The 24,683-nt window shown below is 42.4% G+C and overlaps 1 protein-coding gene across 1 annotated transcript in view; it reads right to left on the bottom strand.

Annotated features, from left to right (window-relative positions):
- LOC145411048 (venom dipeptidyl peptidase 4-like) overlaps positions 1-24,683 on the bottom strand; it is a 291,505-nt gene that overhangs the window by 44,738 nt on the left and 222,084 nt on the right. Inside the window, exons 15-16 of the mRNA XM_080281110.1 lie at positions 19,595-19,789; positions 10,734-10,894 (exon numbers count right to left, since the gene is read on the bottom strand). Of these exons, the coding sequence (XP_080137236.1) occupies positions 10,734-10,894; positions 19,595-19,789 (356 nt within the window). The remainder of the gene's footprint in view (positions 1-10,733; positions 10,895-19,594; positions 19,790-24,683) is intronic.

Below are 24,683 nucleotides of genomic sequence, written 5' to 3' on the forward strand. Positions count from 1 at the left end.
CATTCAGTCTCACTGTGCATAGTCATTCAGTGACTTAATTTCTCTCGAAAACCATAACTTTACTCTTCCCTACATTCACTTTTAGATTCTGTGTCTAACACACTCTCCCAAACTCATTCACCAAGCTTTGCAGTTCCCCTTCATCTTCACTTAATAATACAGTATCACCTGCAAACAAAAGAACAGAAAGTTTCCAAATACATATTGCCCTATCTCATTGGGGCTGCTCCAACATCTCTTGCCCTACTTTGTATCTCTTTTATAACCCCATCCATATACAGACTGAACTACCATGGAGACATGACACATCCTTGTTTCAATCCAACCTTCAAATAGAAAAATTCACTCTATTCACCATCCATGTGGACTGCAACCTTAGCACCCTCATACAGACTCTTCATGGCATTCAACGGCTTCCTATTTACTCCATATATTCTTATTATTTTCCACATTCCTTGTCAATCCACTCTGTCATATGCTTTCTCCAAATCCATGAAGGCAGTATACTTTTCAGTGGGAGAGTCTCTAGAGACTTTCCCACTGACGACCTATGGATGAGCATCCGATCTACACAACCTCTATCTTTCCTAAAACCTCCCTGTTCTTCTCCAACTAAATCCTCTGTTATTTCCCTGACTCTGTCAATTAGTATCCTACCATATACTTTTCCTACCATACTAAGAAGACAAATGCCCCAGTGATTACCACTTCTTTTTCCCCTTTTCTTTTGTACAGGGGAACAATTATACCTGACTTCGAATCCTCCAGGACTCTACCTTTCTCTCAAGCCAATCCGCACATCTTCCATATCCATTCTTCTACTATTTCTTCCCCATGCTGCAGCATTTCACCACACACTCCAACAATTCCTGGGACTTTCCCCATTCTGACTATCTTCATTGCTTCCACTACTTCTGCCCTACTGATCTCTTCTTCCCTTCTCACCTCCTTCCATCTCCCAGCCATTCCCTGGCCACTTATACTCGCATTACTACCTTCATTCTCTGTGTTCAACAATTCATTACAGTGTTCTCTCCATAAGCTCACTTTTTCTCCCTTCTTTACTGTCAACCTACCATTTTTATCTTTCACTTCCCTACTAACTTCTTTATCACCCTAACTCTCTTTACCCCCTTGCAGACCATTTTCTTACATTCTCTCCACTTAACACTCAAATTTCTTTCAAATTCCTCATCCACTCTCTTCTTACTCTCTCATACTAATCTTTTCACATCTCTCTTCCATCTCTCAATTTCCTTATGCCTCTGCTTCCCATACACTCATATGCTTTTTTTCTTTTGCACCACAGTCTGTCTCCCCTCTTCATTCCACCATGCTGTTCCTTGCACCTCCTTTCATCTTCTCCACCCCACATGCCACCTCACGTGCCGCACAAATTTCGTCTGTGAATATCTTGCACACACCTTCCACCTCCTCTATCTGCTCTGAGTCATATTTACCCAATCGTTTCTCGACTTCTCTCTTAGTTTCCGTCTTTTCTCCATCCTCTTGCAACCTTTCTAATCTCCTTGTATGAACTACTTCCTCCTGTCCTTCTCTCTTTCTACTCATCTATTGCATTTCTGCTTTGACTTTCATGATCATCAAGTGGTGGTCTAAAAGTCCACTCCCCAAACCTCTGTATGCTCTTGCATCCATTACATACCTTCTCATTCTGTCATCCACACACACATAGGCTAATTAATCACTGCCTTCTGTTCATTCAGTTCACCACCCAACTTTTTCATCACTCGCCATGTATACGTATGGATCATTTTGTGCCTAAAGAGGGTACTGGCTACCACCAACCCTCTCCCCACACAAATGTCCACAAGAGCACTGCCATCCTCATCCACTTCAGCAGGCACACTTCATTCACCAACTACTCCATCCACCTTCACATTCCCTACTTTTCCATTCATATCTCCAATGAAAAACACTCTCTCTTTCTTCTCAGACTTTTCCATACATGTTTACACACTTGCCCAGAGCTCTTCTTTCACTCTGCTTGCAAGGTCTTCCATTGGTGCATATACACACACAATCACCCACACTTATATTCCTACTTTCAATGTTACCCACACAATCCTTGAACCAACTGATCCATTACATTCCCCTTTCATCTCTTGCACACAAATATACATACACCCTCTTTTGCCCTCTCAGTCTCACCTCTACATGCACAGGTCACAAAAAGTCTCTGGCAGTGGACCCTGCCAGAGACTTTTTGTGACCTCTGAGTCTCCAGTGTTGCTGTGCTAATGACGTTTGCTAGGAGAAAGTGGTACTGTAACATGTGCTAACCAGCCAGTGTGTGCTCTGCCACTGTGTCTTCTCCCCCTCCATCATCTGTAGGGAGCTGTAAGCCTCTCAGTTTGACAATAAAGAAAGAAATGATAGGGAACTTAGACAACCATAAGAGAATTGTGGATGTTGTTAATGCTTGTAAAGGTGATAAATCAAAAGTGAACTGTGAGCGAAAATGTGAGCCTTGTGGCTTTCAACAAACTCTAGGTGAAACTAATTAATGAAGGCTGAAGTATTAACCCTCTCAGTGTCAGTCACGCGATTCGCGTGTCATGTGGATTTTCTAAATTTGTTCAGTCACTCGAATCGCGTTCCTAAGCACAAAAAAATTAGCCAAAAATTAAGTTTCTGGTGAAATTGCGTCAAATTTTGATGCATTGTCGCGAGTACAGTGCTTTCCAATGGTAAAGCATTGGCAACACTGAGCTGCCTCATGGGGCCCAGCACGTAGCGATAAACCTCAGTCTCTTCCAAGCAGCCAGGCGGTGAGGTTACATCAGGTGTACTGTCCCTTTAAACTCCTACTAATTCTCCCCCTCCTGCTTGAGCTGAAGCCCCTATGGACTCAGTGTGATAATGCAATATTTGTATGTGATATTGTCGATGGAACATAAATATATGTCACGAAAAGGAATTGTGTCCGTTATCAAGCGTTAGGCTTAGCAGCCAATATGCATGTTCACTGTTGCGGGGTTTCGCCTCTCGCCCTCCCCAAGGCCCTATGGCGTGATTACAAATACGTATATAATGAAGCCAATGCTAAACTGTATTTTGTGTGAAAGATATTGTGGCTGGCTTGGTGAAATTATGGAACCAGAGTGTGGAATGGGGCAGGCATCATGTACAGTTTTTATAGTCGGGAAGGAAGAATTAGAGGTGTTTAGGGATGGAATTATTGAGACTCTGATAGTGAAAATGCGTATGGAATTGTGTGAAATATACGTCAAACATGCTGCAGGTGTTTGTGAAGGAGTGTGGTGTGTGCCAATATAATAGAGTCGCAGCGAGTGTTCACAGAGAAATATTTCATGCACTGACTGACTTAGCTAAAACAAAGCGCAAGTTTCAGAGACAAGAAATATGCCACAGCCACATATACAGTACATACGTATATCGTGCAGCAAATGTTCGTGGAGAAATCGATTGTGTGCATCGCATGTGTTTTAGGCAAATGTATCGCAAGGACAGAAGAAAATATGCCACAGCCACAGACACACACACAAATGCACACACACTTATGCAAGTCTGTTTGCTGATGATGTAAAGATCTTGAGGAAGATAGAGATTGAGGAGGATTGTAAAATACTGCAGGAGGATTTGGATAGGATACACAATTGGAGCCGGACGTGGGAAATGAAATTTAATGTTAAGAAATGTAAAATATTGGAAATGGGTAAAAGTACCAGGAGACCATCACTGAATTATTTTTTGGGTAATGAATTAATCACAAAAAGGAGAGAAGAGAAAGATTTGGGAGTGCTGGTCCAAGATAGTTTGTCACCAGAAAAGCACATTAACAAGATAGTTGGAGAGACTTATAAACTCTTGACTAACATAAGAGTAGCATTTCATTATATGGATGAGGAAATGATGATAGTGGCCATGATCCGCCCCAGGTTAGAATATGCAGCGGTAGCGTGGTCCCCACACAAAAAGAAAGATATAAACAAGATTGAGAGAATACAAAGAACAGCAACCAAGATGGTCCCCAGTCTGACAGACCTGTCATACAGAGAGAGGCTGGAAAAACTGGATTTGCCTTCGTTAGAGGAATGGAGAAAGAGGGGAGACATGATTGCGGTGTTCAGGACCATGGTGGGAGTAGATAAAATTGACAAAGAAGATCTGTTTGTATGGGATAAGAGAGCAACAAGAGGACATGGAATGAAATTGAAAAAGTCAAGCTGCTTGAAGGATATCAAGAAATATAGCTTTCCTTACAGAAGTATAGACTTATGGAATAGCCTGGACAAAGAGATCGTCCAGTCTAAAAACTTGAACGAGTTTAAAGTTAAATTCGACTTATTGAGAAACAGCGACGGAAACCCACGAGCATAGTACATTCCGTGTATATCACAATTAGGTATATTAGGTAAATACTTAAATATTTGGAACGACTTAGACAAAGAGGTGGTGTATGAGAAAAACATTCATGTGTGTAAAGGTAGACTTGATAAATGTGGATATGGAGACAGAACAACACGAGCATTGCTCAATTCCTGTATACTACAAATAGGTAAATACACCCACACCCACCCACACACACACACTCACCCACACACGCACATGCTCACCCACACAAATACACGCTCACCCACACACATACATGCTCACACACTACATAAACTCCTCATCTTCAAGCTACTGCCAGCATCTCAACACCTCTGGAGGAAGTGAGTTATCCATATTTTGTTGATCTGTATATTGACCTATTTCTATAGTTCAATATTTTTGACACAAATAAGTAATGTTTTTTACACACACACATATGAGATGGAAGAAAGTTCTGCTTCAGTATCAGAACCTAGCAAAAAGACTAGTGGTCATGTCGAGTTTCTGACAGCACCATCAAAAACCTTATGATATTTTACGTGCATACTTTGAGTAAAAAAAGAAAATAATAAAACTTAACGAGCGAAAATATGTAGCTGGGGGTGAGGCAGAGAAAATGTTTTTTATCTTGCTTGCGAGTGAGGAAGAGTATTCTACGTTTGTCGTCCAATTACAGTACTCCAAAACTATTGGAAGTATCGATTTCCCGTAAGAACCATGATAAAGAGCAGTAAATTCTACGTATGTTCATTTGCAGAATATAAGCCTCTGGGAGCATTTTCTGTTGGAAAAGTTGGGGGAAAAGACTGTCAAAAGCGCTCGGAGGAGTAATCTCACTTTGTCGGCCAACTGCTCGAAAACTATTGGACGTATCGATTTCCTATAAGAACCATGATAAACAGCAGTAAATTCTACCTATGTACACGACATAACAATGTAATATCTATAATAAGAATTCGTTGTTACGTAGGCAGGAATATTGCGTATGATGTGCGCACATCGCAAAAGTGACGTATGGACGTGAGTTCCCAGCGTTTTTGGCGATTTACTCGAGAACTATGAGGCGTATCGAAAAAAGGATTAGGTCATTAGAAAGCTGGTGAAATTCTGCATAATATTTTGCAATAAAAACATAACGTGCGAGAAAATTTGGGTTTTAGAGCTCCTCGATTTTTTTTCAAAAATGGCTTTCAGTTTTTGGCTATTTTCTCGAAAACTACAAATCGTATCAACACCGGATTTGTCTCTTTAGAAAGCTGATGAAATTCTCTATCAAAACTTCTAATAACATTTTCCTGTATGATGGAAAACATTCGAATGGTGATGTTGGGAAGTGAATGTGATGTAGCGAAATTTTATTCACGGCCGCCTAATGTTGTTTTATTTGTGTTTTCCTGTTTTTTTTTGTGGTGCCTATCAGATAGAACAAACATCGACGAATAAGATGACATAGGTTTCATGGCAGTATATTGATGTTTGGGTGGCGAAAATAAGGAGCGAATACGTGTTATTTGCCGCGCGTGGGCAGCTGGGCCGGGCGGCTTCGCAGATAAAATCGTGCGCCGGAAAACTTACTGATACTTTTCGTGCGCGCGAGGGTTAATTAGAACAGAAAATTCTGATGAATTTTAGCTCGGCTCAGTACAGTCAACTCTTATACAACTGTTCTCTGTGTGTCAGATCATCATAATGATATTTCAAAAGTTATACTCTTTTTCTGGGATAATGCAATTTCGCAAGAACGATAACTGCAACAGCAACCTCCAAGAATCTCATGCAGTCACAGTGGTGCTCGCAAACCAAAAGTCAGCTGTCTGTGCTCACCCAGTATTTACGTTTACTGTGACTGTCTGCCTTTTGTTCCATTTTGTGCATGGAAGACCATGGAAACACCACTGCTATCACCAAATGACACTGCATGTGCTTAACAATAATGCAGTGTGCAATATTAAGTGAAGTGATAGATAGATAGATAGACAGATAACTTTTTGTGTGAAATAATAACTTTTTATGTGTGCAATACTGTAACTTGTGACTTGGATTTCATGTCAGCCACATGTACTCAGCCTCCTAGTCAGCTGACTGAGCCAAAATGACCACCCAGTGTTTACATTTGTTATGCTTGTCTGCCTTTCGTTCCATTTTGTGCATGACAGGTCACTGAAACACCATTGCTATCACCAAATAAGGGTGCAGATGCTTAACAAATTGCAGTGTGCAATATTACATGAAGCTATAACATTTTTGTGTAAAATATTGAAACTTGTGCCTTGAAAATTGTGTCAGGCAAGCATGCTGCCCCATGAAGAAAGTGTGGTGCTACTCAAGGGGGCCCAAGGGCGAGCCTAAAAGTTTTTTTTTTTTTTTTTTATGGTCAAGGGCACCCTCCCTATCCCTACTGAATTCATGCTGTATCGATCTCATTATACAATAAGTGGTCATTGCTGTAACCCTGTCGTATAGAGAGTCGTGACTGAATGAGCAGCATCTCCCAGTGGACAGCAGTATTATGGAGTGTAAAGCTGAGGAAATGTATCTGAAAGTGGCATGTATCATGAGAGCTGAAAATCCTCTTCCATTAATGTATGCAAAGGGTAGTTTGAAAAGTATGTGTGAAGGAACAAGTTGCATCATGCTGGATTGCCTAATGAGGTAAGCAGTGATCAGACTGCTGCAGACTCTTTTCCTTCCACAGTTTAGGGGGTTGTAGATATATAAGACCAGACTCTTTTGGAAATGTCTCGCTTACTCAACACTCCTCACTTGGGAAGAAAAAAGTGCCCTGGGTTTTAAAGCATGGAATGCCTTACACTGCTGTTGGCAGTCAGTGCAACTGGCAAATGCAAACTATGGCATGTGGTAGTCCACCAGTTTGCCAAAATGTGTCATTTTTGGAAATCCTAGGGATACACTGAATTTTCAGCCATAAAGACTGGGCAACTGCTTCACTCGTCACAACTGGATTTGACGTGCTGATACCCATGGTAAAGGCCTACTGCAAGCAATGCAAGCTGCTATTCAAGATCATCCTGCTGCTTGATGACTGCTCCAGTCATCCAGCTTACCTAGTCAGCCACCATCCTACTATAGAGATCCTCTCTTGCCACCTAACACACCCACTAAAGTAATCACAACTTCCAAGGGATAGTGTCTGCAGCTTGCCTTTGAGCAACTGCATTACGCAACAGCAGAGAGGAAGAAGCTGGGATCTGAAGCTGGAGGATTGGGGATGGAGACTGACAACAACTTTTCCATAGTGCAGGCAGAACAAGACACTTCTAGCCCTGCAGTGAACATCAAGGAATTCAAGGAATGTTGGAAAAATTAGTCTGAAGGATCGTTTCGTTTCGTTTCATTTTTAAAGGCTCCATCATGCTTCCATGCGTCGGCCTTGGTCACCTAATGGCGGCTCTCCATGCTGCACAATCTATTGCAGCCTCCCTGTTCAGTCCCAACCCTGAGGTCACACTTAATGACCTCGTCCCACGTCTTTCTCGGTCTACCCCTCGCAACCCCACCCTCAATATTAACACTTCACACCTTCCTCACCCAATTATCCTCCCCCATCCTCTCCACATGCCCAAACCATCTCAATCTACCTCTCCTCATCACAACACCAATACACTCCAGTCCCATCCTACCTCTCAACTCTTCCATTGTAAACCCAGCCCCCCCAGACCTTGGATGAGGGGACACACTACACATCCACCTAATCATTGTCATTTCTGTACGTCTGAGCCAGCGAATATCCTCCTCCTTTACTGCCCAGGTCTCACTACCATACAGCCTACACTCCTAACACATGCTGCATAGAAAGACCCCTTAGCATGTAGTGAGAATCCTCTCAATGTCAGAAGAGGTAAGAGCTCCCTGAACTTCTTCCAACCACTTCTCACCCTAGCCACAGAGCTAGCTCCAGCCCCACCTCCAGCACACAACAAGTCTCCCCAGTAACAAAACTCTTCCACACACTTAAGAGATTCACCAGCAAGTTCAATCCTTTCACGCCTGACAATCTCTATCTGCTCTCCCAGACACGCCGCACACATAAAATCAGCATTATCTTGCAGTCTACCTCTGATACCACTACATCTCTTGTGCACCCATTTATCACAAACACTGCACAAGATGGAATTACTTCCCATGCCCTTGTGGCAAACTGTACATGGCCACTCTCCCACGTCTTTGACTGTACCATCACCAACTCTAGATATCATCACTTTTGTTTTATCTGCATTTACCCTTAAGCCCTTGTGCCCCATACCATCTCTCCACTTCCTAAACCTTTCCTCCGCCTCCCTTTTGTTCTCTGCAATCAACACCAAATCATCAGCATACAACTTCTCCCACGGGAGTCCATTTCTGAAGTCAAGTGAGAGGGCTTCAAGTACCATGATAAACAACATGGGACTCAAAACTGACCCCTGATGCACACCAACATTCACGGAAAACTCATCACTCAAATCTCCACTCACTCTTACCTGGGTGCGAGTACCCACATATGCACTAGAAAATGTTATTAGTGCACGGGGAAAAGTACTGTAATGCCTTGTGTGATCAAGCATGACTGAAAAATGCTGTTGCCCCGCATCTTCCTCGCAGTCTCTCCCACTCCTATTATGAATACTTTGGAGAATGTAGCAAAGGCTGCTTGATGCATTCCAGATGGGGGATTTGCTGACATCCTCCAAGAGATCATTCTGGAGATGCCTGAAGGGGACCAGATGTCACTACAGTATATGACAACACTGCCTTGGCTAGCTTGGAAGCATGAACACAGGAAAAAAAGAAAAGACAGCCAGAGCCACACCAAGCCCCACTAACGACAGGGGATGCTATGCGATATCCTACACCTTGATGACTAGATCAAGAAAAAGATGCTGTACATTTACAACTTCCCTGACTGTGATGAGCTTCTTGAACAGCTGGACCAGGCCTAAATAAAAGTCCAAACAGATCTTTACAAATCTATCAACAGCAGGCATCAGTGTCTCATCATGGCCTACCTTCTGCTGCTATACCAACCAACTGCTTCCTCCCCACCTCAACCAGGCTAACCCACTTGCACCAGTTGAAGCCTTGTCAGATGATGGCAGAGTCTGAGAGGTGTGGGAGTACACCCTAAAACCCCAGTAGAGGAGCTGGAGGTAAATCTCAGTCTTAGATCCCCCCCTCCTCTTGATCATGCTAGCCAGCAGTCATCAGTCATTTTTTCCCCCCCGACTTTTTACTGATTTGAACCTATTTAATGTCCATTTTATGTCAGCTTTGCTTCTATACAGTATGCTACATCCTTATGAAGCATATCTGTGGCCCAGAAGAGGGTCACAGGGATTTTTTGCAGTCAAGTAGGGGTATGACTGGAGATAGTTAGCACATCAGCTTTACTATAATGGGTTAAAGAGGCTTATTCATGCAGAGTCAATGTGCACGGTCTGCCAAGTTTACGGTTTAGCTGTGTAAGAACAGATAGCCTACAGCTGCAGCCCCCCCTCCCACACACACAAAATCCTACCCTCAGTAAGGTACATTTCTCTCCAACTGAAAGCCATCGCCTGATTTTCCTCTTGCTTATCCCAAAATATGACTGTCAATTTGCAATGGACGTGGTATTGGGAAAAACTGCTGCAATTACTAAGATATAACTTCCAAACATCCCATGTCAGGTTAAGTCTGTATGGACAAAACTAGAACAATACTCTATCATTCCAAAGATTTTTTAATGTGTATCTATCTATCTATCTATCTATCTATTGCCTGATGCCTTAATCCTGTAAGGGGTGGCCACAAACAAATCGGCTCCATGTCACCCTGTCCCCCGCCATTTCCCTGCCCTGCTCCCAGCTCACACCCCCCCCTCTCATACACCTCTACACTCAGGCCAAAACTACTGAGACTCTATATCAACATAAATACCGGAGTCAGCTATCTTCAGCATCTGAAATCTCAACAGAATCTTGTACTACATGCTTTTCTTTGTAATTTCACTTCACGAAAGAAATCAGTAGTCAACATTTGTAAACCAAATTAATAAATAAAAATAAAAGCTAGCACTTTGATCGCAAGACAAAGAACAAAATGTGACTGAAGATATATTTTTCACAGCTCATATAGCTAGTGGCTGACTGGGACTGATGAACTAATATAGTGTTTGTAAGGTTATTACATGATCAGTTAATCTGAGAGTTGGTTGACCAAGGGTCAAATAATTGAAGGATCACTGTATATGACTTTAGAGGAGCCAAGGCTGCAATAGTACTGTTCAGTTATGGCAGAATACTTGGAGGCCAAGACAACTTGGTACACTTCAATACCTTCCACTTTTAAATGTTATCTAAGAGTTCATCACCAGTCCAGAATTTTGTGTTACTTACCATAATATATCCATGATGTTACAGGTGCAACTGCAATACCACATTTGAATACATCATCATAGTCCCTGGCAAGTGCAGCAGCAACGACATAACCACCATAGGACCATCCCCAAATAGCTGTCCGTGAGGAGTCTATGAATGGGAAATTTTTCTGAAGAGCACTGAAAAAGAGAAAATCAGATGAGTCTTATATATACTAAACAGAAAGGATAATGATAATTTCTTTATTATAGTGCCTTAGCTTAAGTGAATCTGGTACCTGCTGAACAGAACTCTACATCAAATACAGAATTAAAAAAAAGTTTAGTATGCAAGCATCATCATAACCATTCTGCATGTATTATAAGATTAATTTCATGGGCCAAAAACACTGGTGTGTGCAGTGGTTGGATGGCTACCACCCTCTTGAAAAGTACAACCATGAGAGCAAGTGAAGTATGGCTACAAGCTACACTTATGGTCTTGATGAGAACTAGTCTTACAATCATTTATTTGGTGGCAGACAACACTGTCACAAATAAATAAAATCAAAGTCCAGGCTAAGAATCTCACACTCACAAATCTTCAAATATCTGACCTCTATCACTCTGGCCTTGGGAACAAGGAATGAAGGATAGTAGTGAACAGAAGCCACAACTGGATTTCAAGGATTCTGAAGTGCTTCATTGCAACATTTAGAAATGCATTTCTTCTATAATGCAACTGTCACAAATGAATAATAATGGAGCTATTATTATTTAATGTATTTACCTAATTGTGGAGAGGATAGAGGGTGAGAGACTGATGAGAAGAGTGTATGTAAGTGAGGTGGAGAGGGAGGCCAAGGATGAGATGATGGGATGGCGTGGAGAGGTATATCAGAGAGGGGGCTGTGAACTGGGAGCAGGGCAGTGAAATGGCGAGGGACAGGGCAACGTGGAGACGATATGTTTATCGCCACCCCATATGGGATTTAGGTGTCTGGCAATAGACAGATACATTGACAGATATACAGGAAATGAGCTACGCTAACAGGGTCCCGTCTTTGTTTCTCAATAAGTCAAATTTTGCTTTAAACTCATTTAAGTTTTTAGACTGGACGATCTCTTTGTCCAGGCTATTCCACAGGTCTGTATTTCTTGATATCCTTCAAGCAGCTTGGCTTCTTCAGTTTCATTCCGTGTCCTCTTGTTACTCTCTTATACCATACAAACATATCTTCTCTGTCGGTTATATCTACTCCCATCATGGTCCTGAACACTGCAATCATGTCACCCCTCTCTCTCCTTTCCTCTAAGGAAGGCATATCCAGCTTTTCCAGCCTCTCTCTGTATGACAGCTCTGCCAGACTGGGGACCATCTTGGTTGCTGTTCTTTGTATTCTCTCAATCTTGTTTATATCTTTCTTTTTGTGTGGGGATCACATTACTGCTGCATATTATAATCTGGGGTGGATCATGGCCACTATTAATTTTTTCATCATCTCCTCAACCATGTAATGAAATGCTACTCTTATGTTAGTCAAGAGTTTGTCATTGTCTTGTTGATATGTTTTTCAGGTGACAAACTATCCTGGACCAGCACTCCCAAATCTTTCCCTTCTCTTACTTTTGTGATGGTTCATTACCCAACAAATAATTATTTGATGGCCTCTTAGTACTTTTACCCATTTCCAATATTTTACATTTTTTATTTGCATTGGATTTCATTTCCCACGTACGGCTCCAATCATGTATCCTATCAAGATCCTCCTGCAGCATTATACAGTCCTCCTCAACCTCTACCTTCCTCAAGATCTTTGCATCATCAGCGAACAGACTTGCATAACTGTTCACTCCATCCCACGTCATTTACGTAAATCAGGAACATTACTGACGCCAACACCGAGCCCTATGGGACTCCACTTGTTACTTCCCTCCATCCAGACATCCTGTCCTTTATTACTGTCCTCATTTGTCTGTCTCTCAAAAAGTCTCTCATCCATTCCAGAGGTTTCCCTTTAGTCCTCCTACATGCTCTAATTTCCATATTAGTCTCTTATGGGGTACCTTGTCAAAGGTCTTCTCCAAATCTAAATACATACAATCCATCCAACTGTCTCTCTTCTGTAGCACATCAATCACTCTTGAGTAAAAGCTCAACAAGTTGGAAACACATGACCTTCCACTTCTGAATCCAAACTGACTTTCAGCCAAAATATTCATCTCTTCCAGATATTTTATCCATCTATCTTTCAGGATTCTCTCGCACAATTTTGTTACCATGCTGGTTAGGGACACTGGTCTATAATTCAGGGGTTCTTCCTTGTTTCCTCCCTTATAAATTGGTACCACATTTGCCCCCTTCCATTCCCGAGGCACTTTCTCCTCTTCCAGAGAACACACAATTAAACTGTGAATCTTATCCACCAGTTGTTCTCTGCATTCCTTAAGTACCCAACTAGAGATTCCATCCGGTCCTGGGGCTTTCCTTATACTGTATCTTGAGTTTCCAGTAATTTTTAAACTTCCTGCACTTCCACTTTTATATCTTTTATCACTACATTTCTAGTCACTCCTTTCCCTTCCACAAACTCCCTTTCATTAGTGAAAACCGATTGGAAACGTGTTCATTATTTCAGCTTGAACTGCCGTATCTTTATAGACCTCTCCTTCTACTCTCAGTCTGGTGATTCCTTCCTTTTGTTTCAATCTGCCATTGACAAATCTATAAAACAATTTGGGCTCATCCTTACATTTGTCAATTAGACCTTTTTCAAAGTTCCTTTCTTCCTCTCTACGTATTTTTGTATATCCATTTCTAGTTCTCTTATATTCTTCCTTTGTTCTTTTATTACCTTTCTTTCTCCAGTTGTTCCATGCCATGTCCCTCTCTGTTTTTGCTATCATACACCTTCTATTAAACCACTCCTTTTTCCTGCTTTCTTTTCCCCTTACTCTTGGCAAATATTTTTCCACTCCCGAATTATAAAGGTCTAGAAAGACATCCCACTTCCTCTCTCTCTCTCTCTTGTTTCTCTGAATAATTATAGAGGTCTAGAAAGACATCCCACTTCCTCTGTACTTCTCTTGTTTCACCCTCACCCGTTTCCACCACCATCATCATTATCGCCCGCCTAGCGAGGCGATAATGTAATCGCCTGCATCTGTGTGTATGTTTATGTGTCTGGCTGGTACCAAAATGTCTCAGAATCAAGCGGACAAATTTTATCCAAACTTTGCCGCCAATATCCCGGGATATATGACTTGTTCGTTAATAACTGCGGCGAAACTGCGATGATATGCCTCCGATTGCCAGGGGATCTTGGAAGAAGAAATTTATTACCCTCTTACTTTTTCAATTACCAGGTATCTTGGTATGTTCACCATATTCTGCCTTACTCTTAACGAAGAAAACGGTTATTTAAAAGTTAACTATTAGAAATTCTTCAGAGACATGTTATACTCAATGACCTTCACTAACATAATACCCCTGACTTCAGGTTTCTGATTGCTTGCGTTATATTTAACTTAGTAGGAGTAAATAACGAGATCCTAAGACTATTTTTGTCTATTTTGGCAAAGCTGCAATGATATGCCTCCGATTGCCAAAGGATTACTGATGCATTTTTTTTTTTTTCCTTTCTTTGGTGGGGGACGATACGCATTCGTGGTCGAATGCTTTTTTTTTTTTTTTTTTCCCTAATGCCTTCATCACTTCCACCACTTATATTATTTTCACAACTTCACCATCATTTCCACCATTTCACTGTCATTTCCATTACATCATCATTCTCACCCCCTTCAAAATTTCCACCATCTTCATCATCATTCTCTACTTTTTTCACTATTATATCACTGTTATCTCCATGTTCCCCACCCCCTCTTTGTCCACCAACCTCACTCATGCCATTAATTCTGACTCCTATGACTCACTGTCAGCTGAATGAAATCGTCTACCGTTAGCTGGAATGCACCACTAGATTTGTCCTGACCAAGAGAGGGTTAAATAAAGTGAATCTTACTTTGTTTTCACAATGAACGCAGCGAAATTATGTTAATGCGAGTCATTCTTTTGGTTAATTTACTGCACTAAAACAGACGCGTTTTGAATTTGGCACACACACACACACACACACACACACACACACACACACACACACACACACACACACACACTTTACTTACTTAAAGCTGTCCTTCTACAAAAGATGGCAGCTGCTGTACTAAGATCGTGTGTTTCTCAGTCTTTAGTGCCAATGTGTGTGACTGTGCAAACCAATTCTGGATCCACCAACTTTAACACATAGTTGGCATGTCAAGTCCAGGTTTGCTTGGAGAACTCTGTTTTGGTTGTGCCTCCACTGTCCACGCTATTGTCTGGCTTGGTCCCAAGTTTCTTCTAGATGAATGGGTTCTTCAATGCTAAGAGCTTGCCACTGTTTTCTGTCAGAGACACTGGTTTCAAGATCTTTTGGTATGACATTGTATTTCTTCAGGGTTGCCCTTATATGATATTTATATCTTTTCTTCTGTCCCCCTGGGTTGCGGCATGCTGCAGGGAGTTGGCCATACAGAAACTGGTGGAGGAGGCGGCGCTCAGGCATGTGGAACACATGTCTGACCCAACTAAGCTGTTTTTTTAGCCAGCATGGTTTCTACGCTGGCTGATTTTGCCTGGCGAAGAATTTGTGAGTGAGGGACTTTATCCTCCCAAGTGAGTCCTAGGATGTGCTGTATGCATCGGACGTGAAAAGACTAAAGTTGTTTGACATGACGCTGGTAAGTAGTCCAGGATTCGGCACCATATAAGAGGGTGGAGAGGCATACAGCTGTATAATCTGATACCTTTGTCTCCATTCTTAAGTTGGTGTTTTCAGAGACTCTGGATCTAAGATGCCCAAAAGAGGCTCAGGTGTGACTGATTCATGCAAAGACTTCTGCATCAATGTTATGTTTATCTGTGGGCACACTTCCAAAGTAGGTAAAATTTTCCACCTGTTTTACATTTTCATCATTTATCTGAAATGCAAGAAGCTCTGCTGCATTGTTTCTCTGAGATATTATTTCTGTTTTATTGACATTTATTTGGAGAACCATTGCATGATATATATTGGAAATGATGGTGAAAGACTGATGTAGGGCTTCTGGGGTATGTGTAAGGACAGCACAGTCATCAGCATATTGCAGCTCTAGGAAGTGAGTTATTTCACTCTTCAACTGTGCTTGAAGAAGTCTGAGATTTAAAAAGTTACTGTCTAGACAGAGATGATCTGGAATTTTATTCCATCATCAGAGTTCATTTGTTGGTGCCTTAAAAGGGTGACTGCAGTGAGACTGATACTGAAAATGACAGGAGCCAGGACACATCCTCACTTTATGCCTACATCCACACAAAAGGGTTCGGATTTGCTCCCATCTATGGATACAAGAGCATTCATGTTGTCATGCAGACTCTTCAGGAAGGTAAAAAATTTGCTTGGAACTCCAAATTTTGAAAGAGCATTCCTTAAAAGCTCTCTGTTGACAGTGTCAAATGCTTTTGCAAGATCAATGAATGCAATATAAAAGTCATAGTTCTGCTTGTGGCATTTCTCTTGTACAGGTGTACCCCGGTTTAACAATGCAACTGGTTAAGTAAAAACCCATCACTAGGCGGGGTATTGCATCTCGGGGTAGCTTTAACATGTAAAGTATAGGGATGCATTTTTGAGCCTTGAGTTTCCCCCCCAACCAAGTCTCAAACCCACCCAAATGAGTCAAAAAACAAGTTTCTAGCTAACCTACACCCCCAGGTAGGTTTAAAACAAGCTAAACTAAGCCTAAAAGCAGTTTATAACTCACTTAAACCCAAAAATAATATCTGAAAATCGTCAAATATGTCTGGAAAACAATCGAACTTAGTAAACTGTCCCCCCTAATGACAATGTTCACCCCATCTATGACTAAACTACATTAATCTACATCTAAAAACAGTTTATAAATCAACCTAAGCACAAAGTGTAAGTCTACAATATCATCAAAATCGGTAAAAAAATAAAAAATAAAAACCCATCGTTAAACCAGGGTTTAGCCACTGTTAGGCGAGGTATGGTGGTACTTCTACCCCCATCGCTAAGCCAGGATATCACATCTAGTGGTATCTTATCTCGGGGTACACCTGTATCTGTCCGGCAACAACGATCACATCACAGGTACAGTACAGTACTTCGTTCCTTCTGAAATCCACACTGTGTTTCAGGAAGTGTTGACCTAGTCAAATGTTTTGTCAGTCTGAATAACATTAACTTAGCTAGTACTTTACTAGCATTCACAATGAGGGCGATGCCTCTGCTGTTGTCACAATTTGAGCGGTCTCCTTTCTTCTTGTAGACAGTTACAGTATCAGAGGTAAGCCATTCAGATGGAATTTGTTCTAGGTTTCAGATACTCAGTATGAGATTATGGAAGTGCTGGAGAAGTAACTGGCCACTCCTTCTGATCACCTTAGATCATATGCCATCAGGGCCAGGGCTTTTGTTATTTTTTAGAGATCAGATGGCCTGAATAGTTTCTGCAAGTGTAGGTGGGACATCAGGGTCTGCTGCCTGAGGAGTACTTGGGATGTTATCGAGGATATTAATGCTCCACCAGGTTTTTTCAATTCAGTAAGATATTGAAGGGTTGCGCCCATCTTTCTAGGATTGCTTGCTTGCCTTTCAGAAGCTCTCCTTGGGCTGACTGAACAGGGTTTACAATGTGTTTGGTTGGCCCACAGATGGTTTTAATGGACTTGTAGAACCCATGGTGGTCGTTTATATCAGCCAGTCTTTGCTGCTTCTTTGCTTGCTCAGTCCAACATTTGTTTTCCATATAAGGCAGTTTTCTCTGGGTTTCATTCTGAGATTCTTGAATTCAGTTTTTAGGGTTGAGGAGCTAGGATGAGCCAATCAGTTGTTATGTGCTCTTTTCTTCATTGCAAGATGGTTATATATGCCCTCAGCATTTTCGCCAAACCCGTCTTTATGGCAGCGTGTGAAGAAGCCTAGTGGCTCATCTGAAGTGCTTTGAAGCAGTGTCCTAATGTTTAGCCACTCTGCATGTAGGTTTGTTGCATTGTTGTTTGGATCAAGCAGTAGGCATTGAGAGAACTTCTCCATAACAGAGCTGTGGAAGGTGTTACACATCGCAACATCCTTTAAGCTACTGCAGTTTAGTTTCTTGATGGATGGTCTGTGGTGCATTTGTGGGCATATGACCGACTGCAGTTTGGTGACCATAAGGTTATGGCCTGTGGAGCGCTCAGCACCTCTCGCAACTCGGGTTATAAGAACTTCTTTTTTATCTCACTGCCTTACAATTACATGGTCATTAGGTGCCAAAGTCTACATCGTGGGTGCATCCATGTCATCTCGTGTTTATTCTTGAGCTGAAAGATGGTGTTGGTGATGACCAGACTGTGTTTTGGACATAAGGAAAGCAGTCTAAGGCCATTGCTGTTCATGTTACCACCACCATGGCAGCCTATAATGCCTTGTCAGCAGTGATTATCTTTTCCTACTCAGGCATTAAAATCTCCAAGCAGGGTGTGTTTGTCATTAGGTGGTACTGAATGAATGGTATCATGAAAAAGAGTCATAAAAACAATCTTTGATGATGTCCTCAGAATCAAGCATTGGGATATAGGAACTGATGAGTGTTGCATATTGGCCTTTAGAGAGTAGTATGTGCTAGGACATCAACCTCTCTGATATACTCACTGGTGTCCTTGGATATTCTGTAGAAGGTTGTTTTGGACTGCAAAGTCAATACCATGGTTTCTTCTTACATCGTCTGCATATCCCTTCCAGAAATAGGTATACCCTTCTGCTTCTGTAACGTTGCCCTCTCCTGAGAGGAGAGTCTCAGACAAGACAGCAGTGTCAATTTTATATCTTTTTAGTTCATGGGCAATAAAGGCAGTTCTGTGGCATGGTCTTGTGTCGTGGTCAGTATCAAGCAAGGTTTGTATACTCCAGGCAGCAAAAGTCAGAGGGAATATTTTGGTTTTACGACTGCATTGTGGGATGCCTTGACAGATGCAGCTATCTGCCCAGGTGATGCAGAGCAGCAAATATTTAGATTACCATTTCTAAACCCCTCCCCATCAGGGGTAAGCAGTTGGGCATCGTCTCTGGCTGCTTAGTCGTACTGGATGCTGCCGGCAGGATGACCTATTCCTATGCCGTCATGCCAGTGTCCACTGGGCCAATGCCGCCTATGTGCAGGACTTGAGCTAGTAACTTCCAGCCACATCCAAGACCCTGTCACTATCACCCTATCCTGTCACTGTGGGTCTTTTGTTTTGGTGAAAGATGATATGGGAGGTGAGTACAGCACTGGGCTTGAGCAATGAATGGATTTGGTGTGATGGCGAGGGTATGCAGTCCTTACTGACACAGGGCTTGGCCTTTCTCAGCCTGTGATCATGGTAAGAAGATTCATGATGACCATCTACTGAGCAGGGTTGCAGAAGTCTGCCAGGAGCTCTGTCTGTCAAGCCCTGCCTTCCATGGGACTCCACTCACGGATTTTTTGTTCCAGGTTTACTCCTGTAGCCTTGACCCAACCAAGGGCAACCCACATGGCAATGGACCTGGGAACACTTAGTATGACCCCTTACTGATGGCCCCTCCAGCATGGGTAAATCTCCTTCCACTGGTACGGTCCTCCAGATTTACAGGGCACACATGCCCCCCACCATGACAAGGTGGTTCTCGTAAAGGGCACCCACCCACACCCACACTTACACTGAACTAGGCTCATATTCTGCATACTACAACTATGTAAACACAAGCTTAGGTCAAATCATGTATACAATTACCAGGTATATATAGACACCTACACCATTCCACTGTACATTACAAAGCATCACAAATTTCTTACGCAGTGACAGATATTTGGTCCTCGACCTCATGTGTGCCCAGACCATAGTACAGTGAATGAAGCAGCTTCTCTCCACTATATCCAGCTCCACGTCCATCAATGGTTGCATAAATGACTCCACGACTTGAGGCAAGATAGTCACCCCAGTCGATCTTGAAACGGTCACTCACTTGTTGAGATCCAGGTCCTCCATATCTGAAGTTGAATGAAGTGAGATTGAAAAAGTTATTCAACAAGCAGGGTAACTGAGAAACTAGTACATATTTCTAAATTCTAGCTGTGGGGTACATTTTTTTCAACAATACCTGCATCATACTTTCTCATTTCTCACAACTAAGAGGTTTTGACACTGCCCTCTCACACCCATTACCTTGCAATGTACATCTTGTTACACTGTATGCCTAGTACTGTAAGTTATCTAGTTATGTTGTATGCCTACTACTGTAAGTTATCCCTAGCTGTGTGTTGTGCACATCAAGTACAGTCCATTTAAAGTGCATTTCCTTATTAAACTGCATTATGTGTCTTTGGTAACATTGCAGTACACAGTTAATTAATTTAACCCCTCAATGGCCACTGTTGTTGGGCGATGCTTTACTGTAAATGTGCCAGCAACATTGAATTAGCGCGAACTACAGAAAACTGCGAACATGTATGGAAGAGGAACGAAGGTCACTGGTATGTTTACCCGACCCTACTCTACCATCCCAAGCACTCAGGTGGTCACTTTCTCGGATGTTTTTGCAAATATGTTGCATGTTAATGGCACCTGCACAATGAATTTCGTGAATTTTATGACAGCTTCCCCAAATCATAGCAAATCACAGGATGGGTTTAGGAAGCTAAAAAAACACATTGCCAGGTGTGCCAGATAATTCTCTTCACATCTGTATGAAAAAGAAATAGATTTTAAAACTGTGAAAAAATGGCCCTGGGGCCGGCCAGGGGAGCCCACAAATTTCTGAACCCACAGCCACTGTGGGGTTAATGCCCCTCTGTAAGGACCAATGATGTACAGAAATTATTCTTCAAGAGTCTATCCGACTTGTTTCTAAACACAGGAGTTACAAATGGGAAGTCATCCTCAAGAAGCATACCAACGCTCATCAGTTTGACCGATTAACCCTAGTTAAAATTCTGCTCCAACTATAATAGCTGTTCAGGGTTTAATATACAATTTCTGGGCCAAAAATTGACCACTAGGCCATCAGGCACCCCCCCCCCCTTTTTAAGTAGAGTCTGGCAACAAAATACTGTATACTGTATTTTCCGACTATTTTCTGGGCATGATTGTACAACAGAATTTTAACCCGTGGAATGTGAGCCACAGCTCAGGCTGGGAAGCATCGTGTTGCAAGCAACAGCTCAGACTGTGCTGGCCATGCATCACTGCTGACTACTCCATCCCTACGCAAACTTATGCGTGGCACTACGCAAACATGGAGAGAGAGAGAGAGATTTTTTTCCACCATATGATGCCCTGGATGTTTATAATAAAAAAATAAAAAAAATAATTTTTTCACTACTCCCCCAGGTAAACTTACGCATGGCCCTACACAAAGACGGAGAGAGAGAGAGAGAGAGAGAGGGAGAGAGAGAGAGAGAGAGAGAGAGAGAGAATTTTTTTTTTTTTTTTTTTTCTTTTAACCAGATGATGCCCTGGATATTTATCTTAAAGAGTATAATATTCAGAAACATTTTTTGCTAATCACAGGGCGGGATAAATAAAGGTAATTGCGCAATCCACAGGTTAATGCAGAATGACAGACCTTCACCTGTATCAGGCTATAGGCCGGATGGGACCCCTAGGAACCATCCCCTATGGGGAAGTGACCCCAGATGGTCTTGGGCCATACTATTATGCATACCCATAGTAATTTACATACGTACATCATCTAATCTTTGTTGCCTCATGAGAAGTGTAGGACCCTGAGGCAAGGCAAGTTGGTCTTGACATTTAAGATGAGAGTGACAAGCCCCCTACCCCTGGGGGTAGGGGTTTTTTTCAAGAATACTCCCCCAGTATCCCTGCTTGTTGTAAAAGGCGACTAAAAGGGTTGGTGGAGGGTTAGTGTCCCTCCCTGGAAAACAACTAACTAAAAAAACAAACAATAAGCCTCAGACAAGAACTGACCAAACGATGACGACCAAGGACCGGACAAAGGACATAGTAATTGGAACTTGGAATGTAAGGGGAGCGAATGATGAGGTGAAAGAGAGAGAGATTGTCCAGGTGCTTGAGGGTGCAAAAGTGGATGTATGTGGAATAACTGAAACAAAATGGAGAGGAGAAAGTGTGAGAGGATGGGAGTATGGATGGGGTATATGTGCAGGAGTAGGTGAGAATGAGAGGGCAAAGGAAGGAGTATGTATAGTTGTGAGTAAAAGATGGAAGAGGAGCATAAGACAGTATGGATCAGTTGGGTCAAGGATTGTGTGGGTAAAGTTGAAAGTTGGAATACAAATGTGGGCGATTGTGAGTGTGTATGCACCAACGCAAGATCGTGCTAGAAGAGTGAGAGAAGAGTTCTGGACAAATGTGGAAGTGTGCATGGAAAAGTTTGGAAGGAATGAGAGAGTGTTTTTGATTGGTGATATGAATGGTAAAGTTGGGAATGTGAAGGTGGATGGAATAGTTGGTGAGTGGGGTATGCCTGCTGAGATAGATGAGAATGGGAATACATTAGTGGACAATTGTGCTGGGAGGGGGTTGGTGATAGCCAATACCCTCTTCAGGCATAAAATGATCCACAGGTATACATGGCGAGTGATGAGAAGGGTGGGTGGTGAACTGAATGAAAGGAAGGCAATGATTGATTATGTGTGTGTGGATGAAAGGATGCGAAGATGTGTAAAGGATGCAAGAGTCTATAGAGGTTGGGGGAGTGGACTTTCTGACCACTACTTGGTGGTGGCCAGAATTAGAATTCAAGTAAGATGGAGGAATAGAAGAAGGGAAAGACGAGAGGAAGGAGTAGTTGCAAGGAGAGTGGAAAGGTTACAAGAGGATGAGAAAAAGGCAGAGTGTAAGAAAGAAGTGGAGGAACGATTGGGCAAATATGAATTGGAGCAGATGGGAGACGTGGAAGGTGTGTGTAGGATATTTACAGAAGAAATATGTGCAAGGAACAGCGTGGTGGACTGAAGAGGTGAAACAGGCTGTGGCACAAAAGAAGAAAGCATACAATGAATGGATGAGAAATAGGGGCGTGGAAGAAGTTGAGAAGCGGAAGAGAGAGTTATATGTAGAAAGAAAGAGAGAGGTGAAAAGATTAGTAAGAGAGAGTAAGAAGAGAGTGGATGAGGAATTTGGAAGGAATTTGAGTGTAAAGTGGAGGGACTGTAAGAAAATGTTCTGGAAAGAGGTGAGAAGAGTAAGACAGGGTGGAAGTGAAGTTACCAGGGGAGTGAAAGATAAAAATGGTAGATTACCAGTGGAGAAGGGAGAAAAAGTGAGCAGATGGAGAGAACACTTTAAGGAATTGCTGAACGTAGAGGATGGAAGTAATGCGAGTATAAGTGGCTGGGGAATGGCTGGGAGGAGGAGGGAGGTAAGAAGACAGGAAGAAATCGGTAGGATAGAAATTGTGGAAGCAATGAAGAAAGTTAAATTGGGGAAAGCCCCAGGAATTGATGGAGTGTGTGGTCAAATGCTGAAGCATGGGGGAGAGATAGTAGTAGAATGGATGTGGAAGATGTGCAGATTGGCCTGGTAGGAAGGTAGAGTCCCGGAGGATTGGAAGTCAGGTATAATTATTCCCTTGTACAAAGGAAAAGGGGAAAAAGAAGTGTGTGGTAATCATAGGGGCATTTGTCTTCTTAGTATAATAGGAAAAGTGTATGGTAGGATACTTATTGATAGAGTTAGAGAAAGAACAGAGAAATTAGTTGGAGAAGAACAGGGAGGCTTTAGGAAGGGAAGAGGTTTTGTAGATCAGATAATCATTTTTAGATCTTTAGTGGAAAAGTTTCTAGAGAAGGGAAAGAAGTTGTATGCGGCTTTCATGGATTTGGAGAAAGCATATGACAGGGTGGATAGACAAGGATTGTGGAAAGTGTTAAGAATATATGGAGTAGATGGGAAGTTGTTGAATGCTGTGAAGAGTATGTACGATGGTGCGAAGGCTGCAGTGCGTGTGGATGGTGAACTAAGTGAATTTTTCTCTTTGAAAGTTGGTTTGAAACAGGGATGTGTCATGTCTCCATGGTTGTTCAATCTGTACATGGATGGGGTAATTAAAGAGGTACAAGGTAGGGTAGTGGATGTTAGAGTGGCCCTGGTGAGAGAGGAGAGTGTTTGGAAACTCCCTGTACTGTTGTTTGCAGATGATACTGTGTTGTTGAGTGAAGACGAAGGGGAGCTGCAAGGCTTGGTGGATGAGTTTGAGAGAGTGTGTAAGAAACGGAATCTAAAGGTGAATGTAGGGAAGAGTAAAGTGATGGTCATTGAGAGAGGTGAAGTCAGTGAATGTACAGCGAGGTTGGAAAATGTGAGTACGTTTAAGTACTTGGATAGTGTGATGAGTAAGGATGGAGGTTTGGAGGGTGAAGTGCTTGAAAGGGTACAGCAGGGAAGAAAGGTTGCTGGTTCTTTGAAAGCAGTGATAAGAAACAGGGAACTGAGCATGGAAGTGAAAAAGTTACTACATGACAGTATTGTGATACCAACTCTTACGTACGGAAGTGAAGCTTGGACGTTGTTGGAAGGACACAAGTCAAGAGTGAGAGCAGTGGAAATGAGTTATTTAAGAGGAGCCTGTGGAGTACATGGAGAGACAGGCTGATGAATGATGATATAAAGGAGCGTTGTGGTGTGCATGTGGATGTGATAAGAAGCGTTATGAGGAACACACTGAGGTGGTTTGGCTATGTGGAGAGGATAGAGGGTGAAAGACTGATGAAGAGAGTGTATGTGAGTGAGGTGGAGGGGGGAAGAGGGAGGGGGAGGCCGAGGATGAGATGGAGGGATGGGGTGGAGAGGTATATAAGAGAGGGGGGTGTGAGTTGGGAGCAGGGCAGTGATATGGCGGGGGACAGGGCGACTTGGAGGCGATTTGTTTGTGGCCACCCCAAACGGGATTGAGGCGTC

The sequence above is a fragment of the Coenobita brevimanus genome, chromosome 87 (genome assembly GCF_032717465.1).
Source record: "Coenobita brevimanus isolate Jiangsu-jjx chromosome 87, ASM3271746v2, whole genome shotgun sequence".
Taxonomy (NCBI): domain Eukaryota; kingdom Metazoa; phylum Arthropoda; class Malacostraca; order Decapoda; family Coenobitidae; genus Coenobita; species Coenobita brevimanus.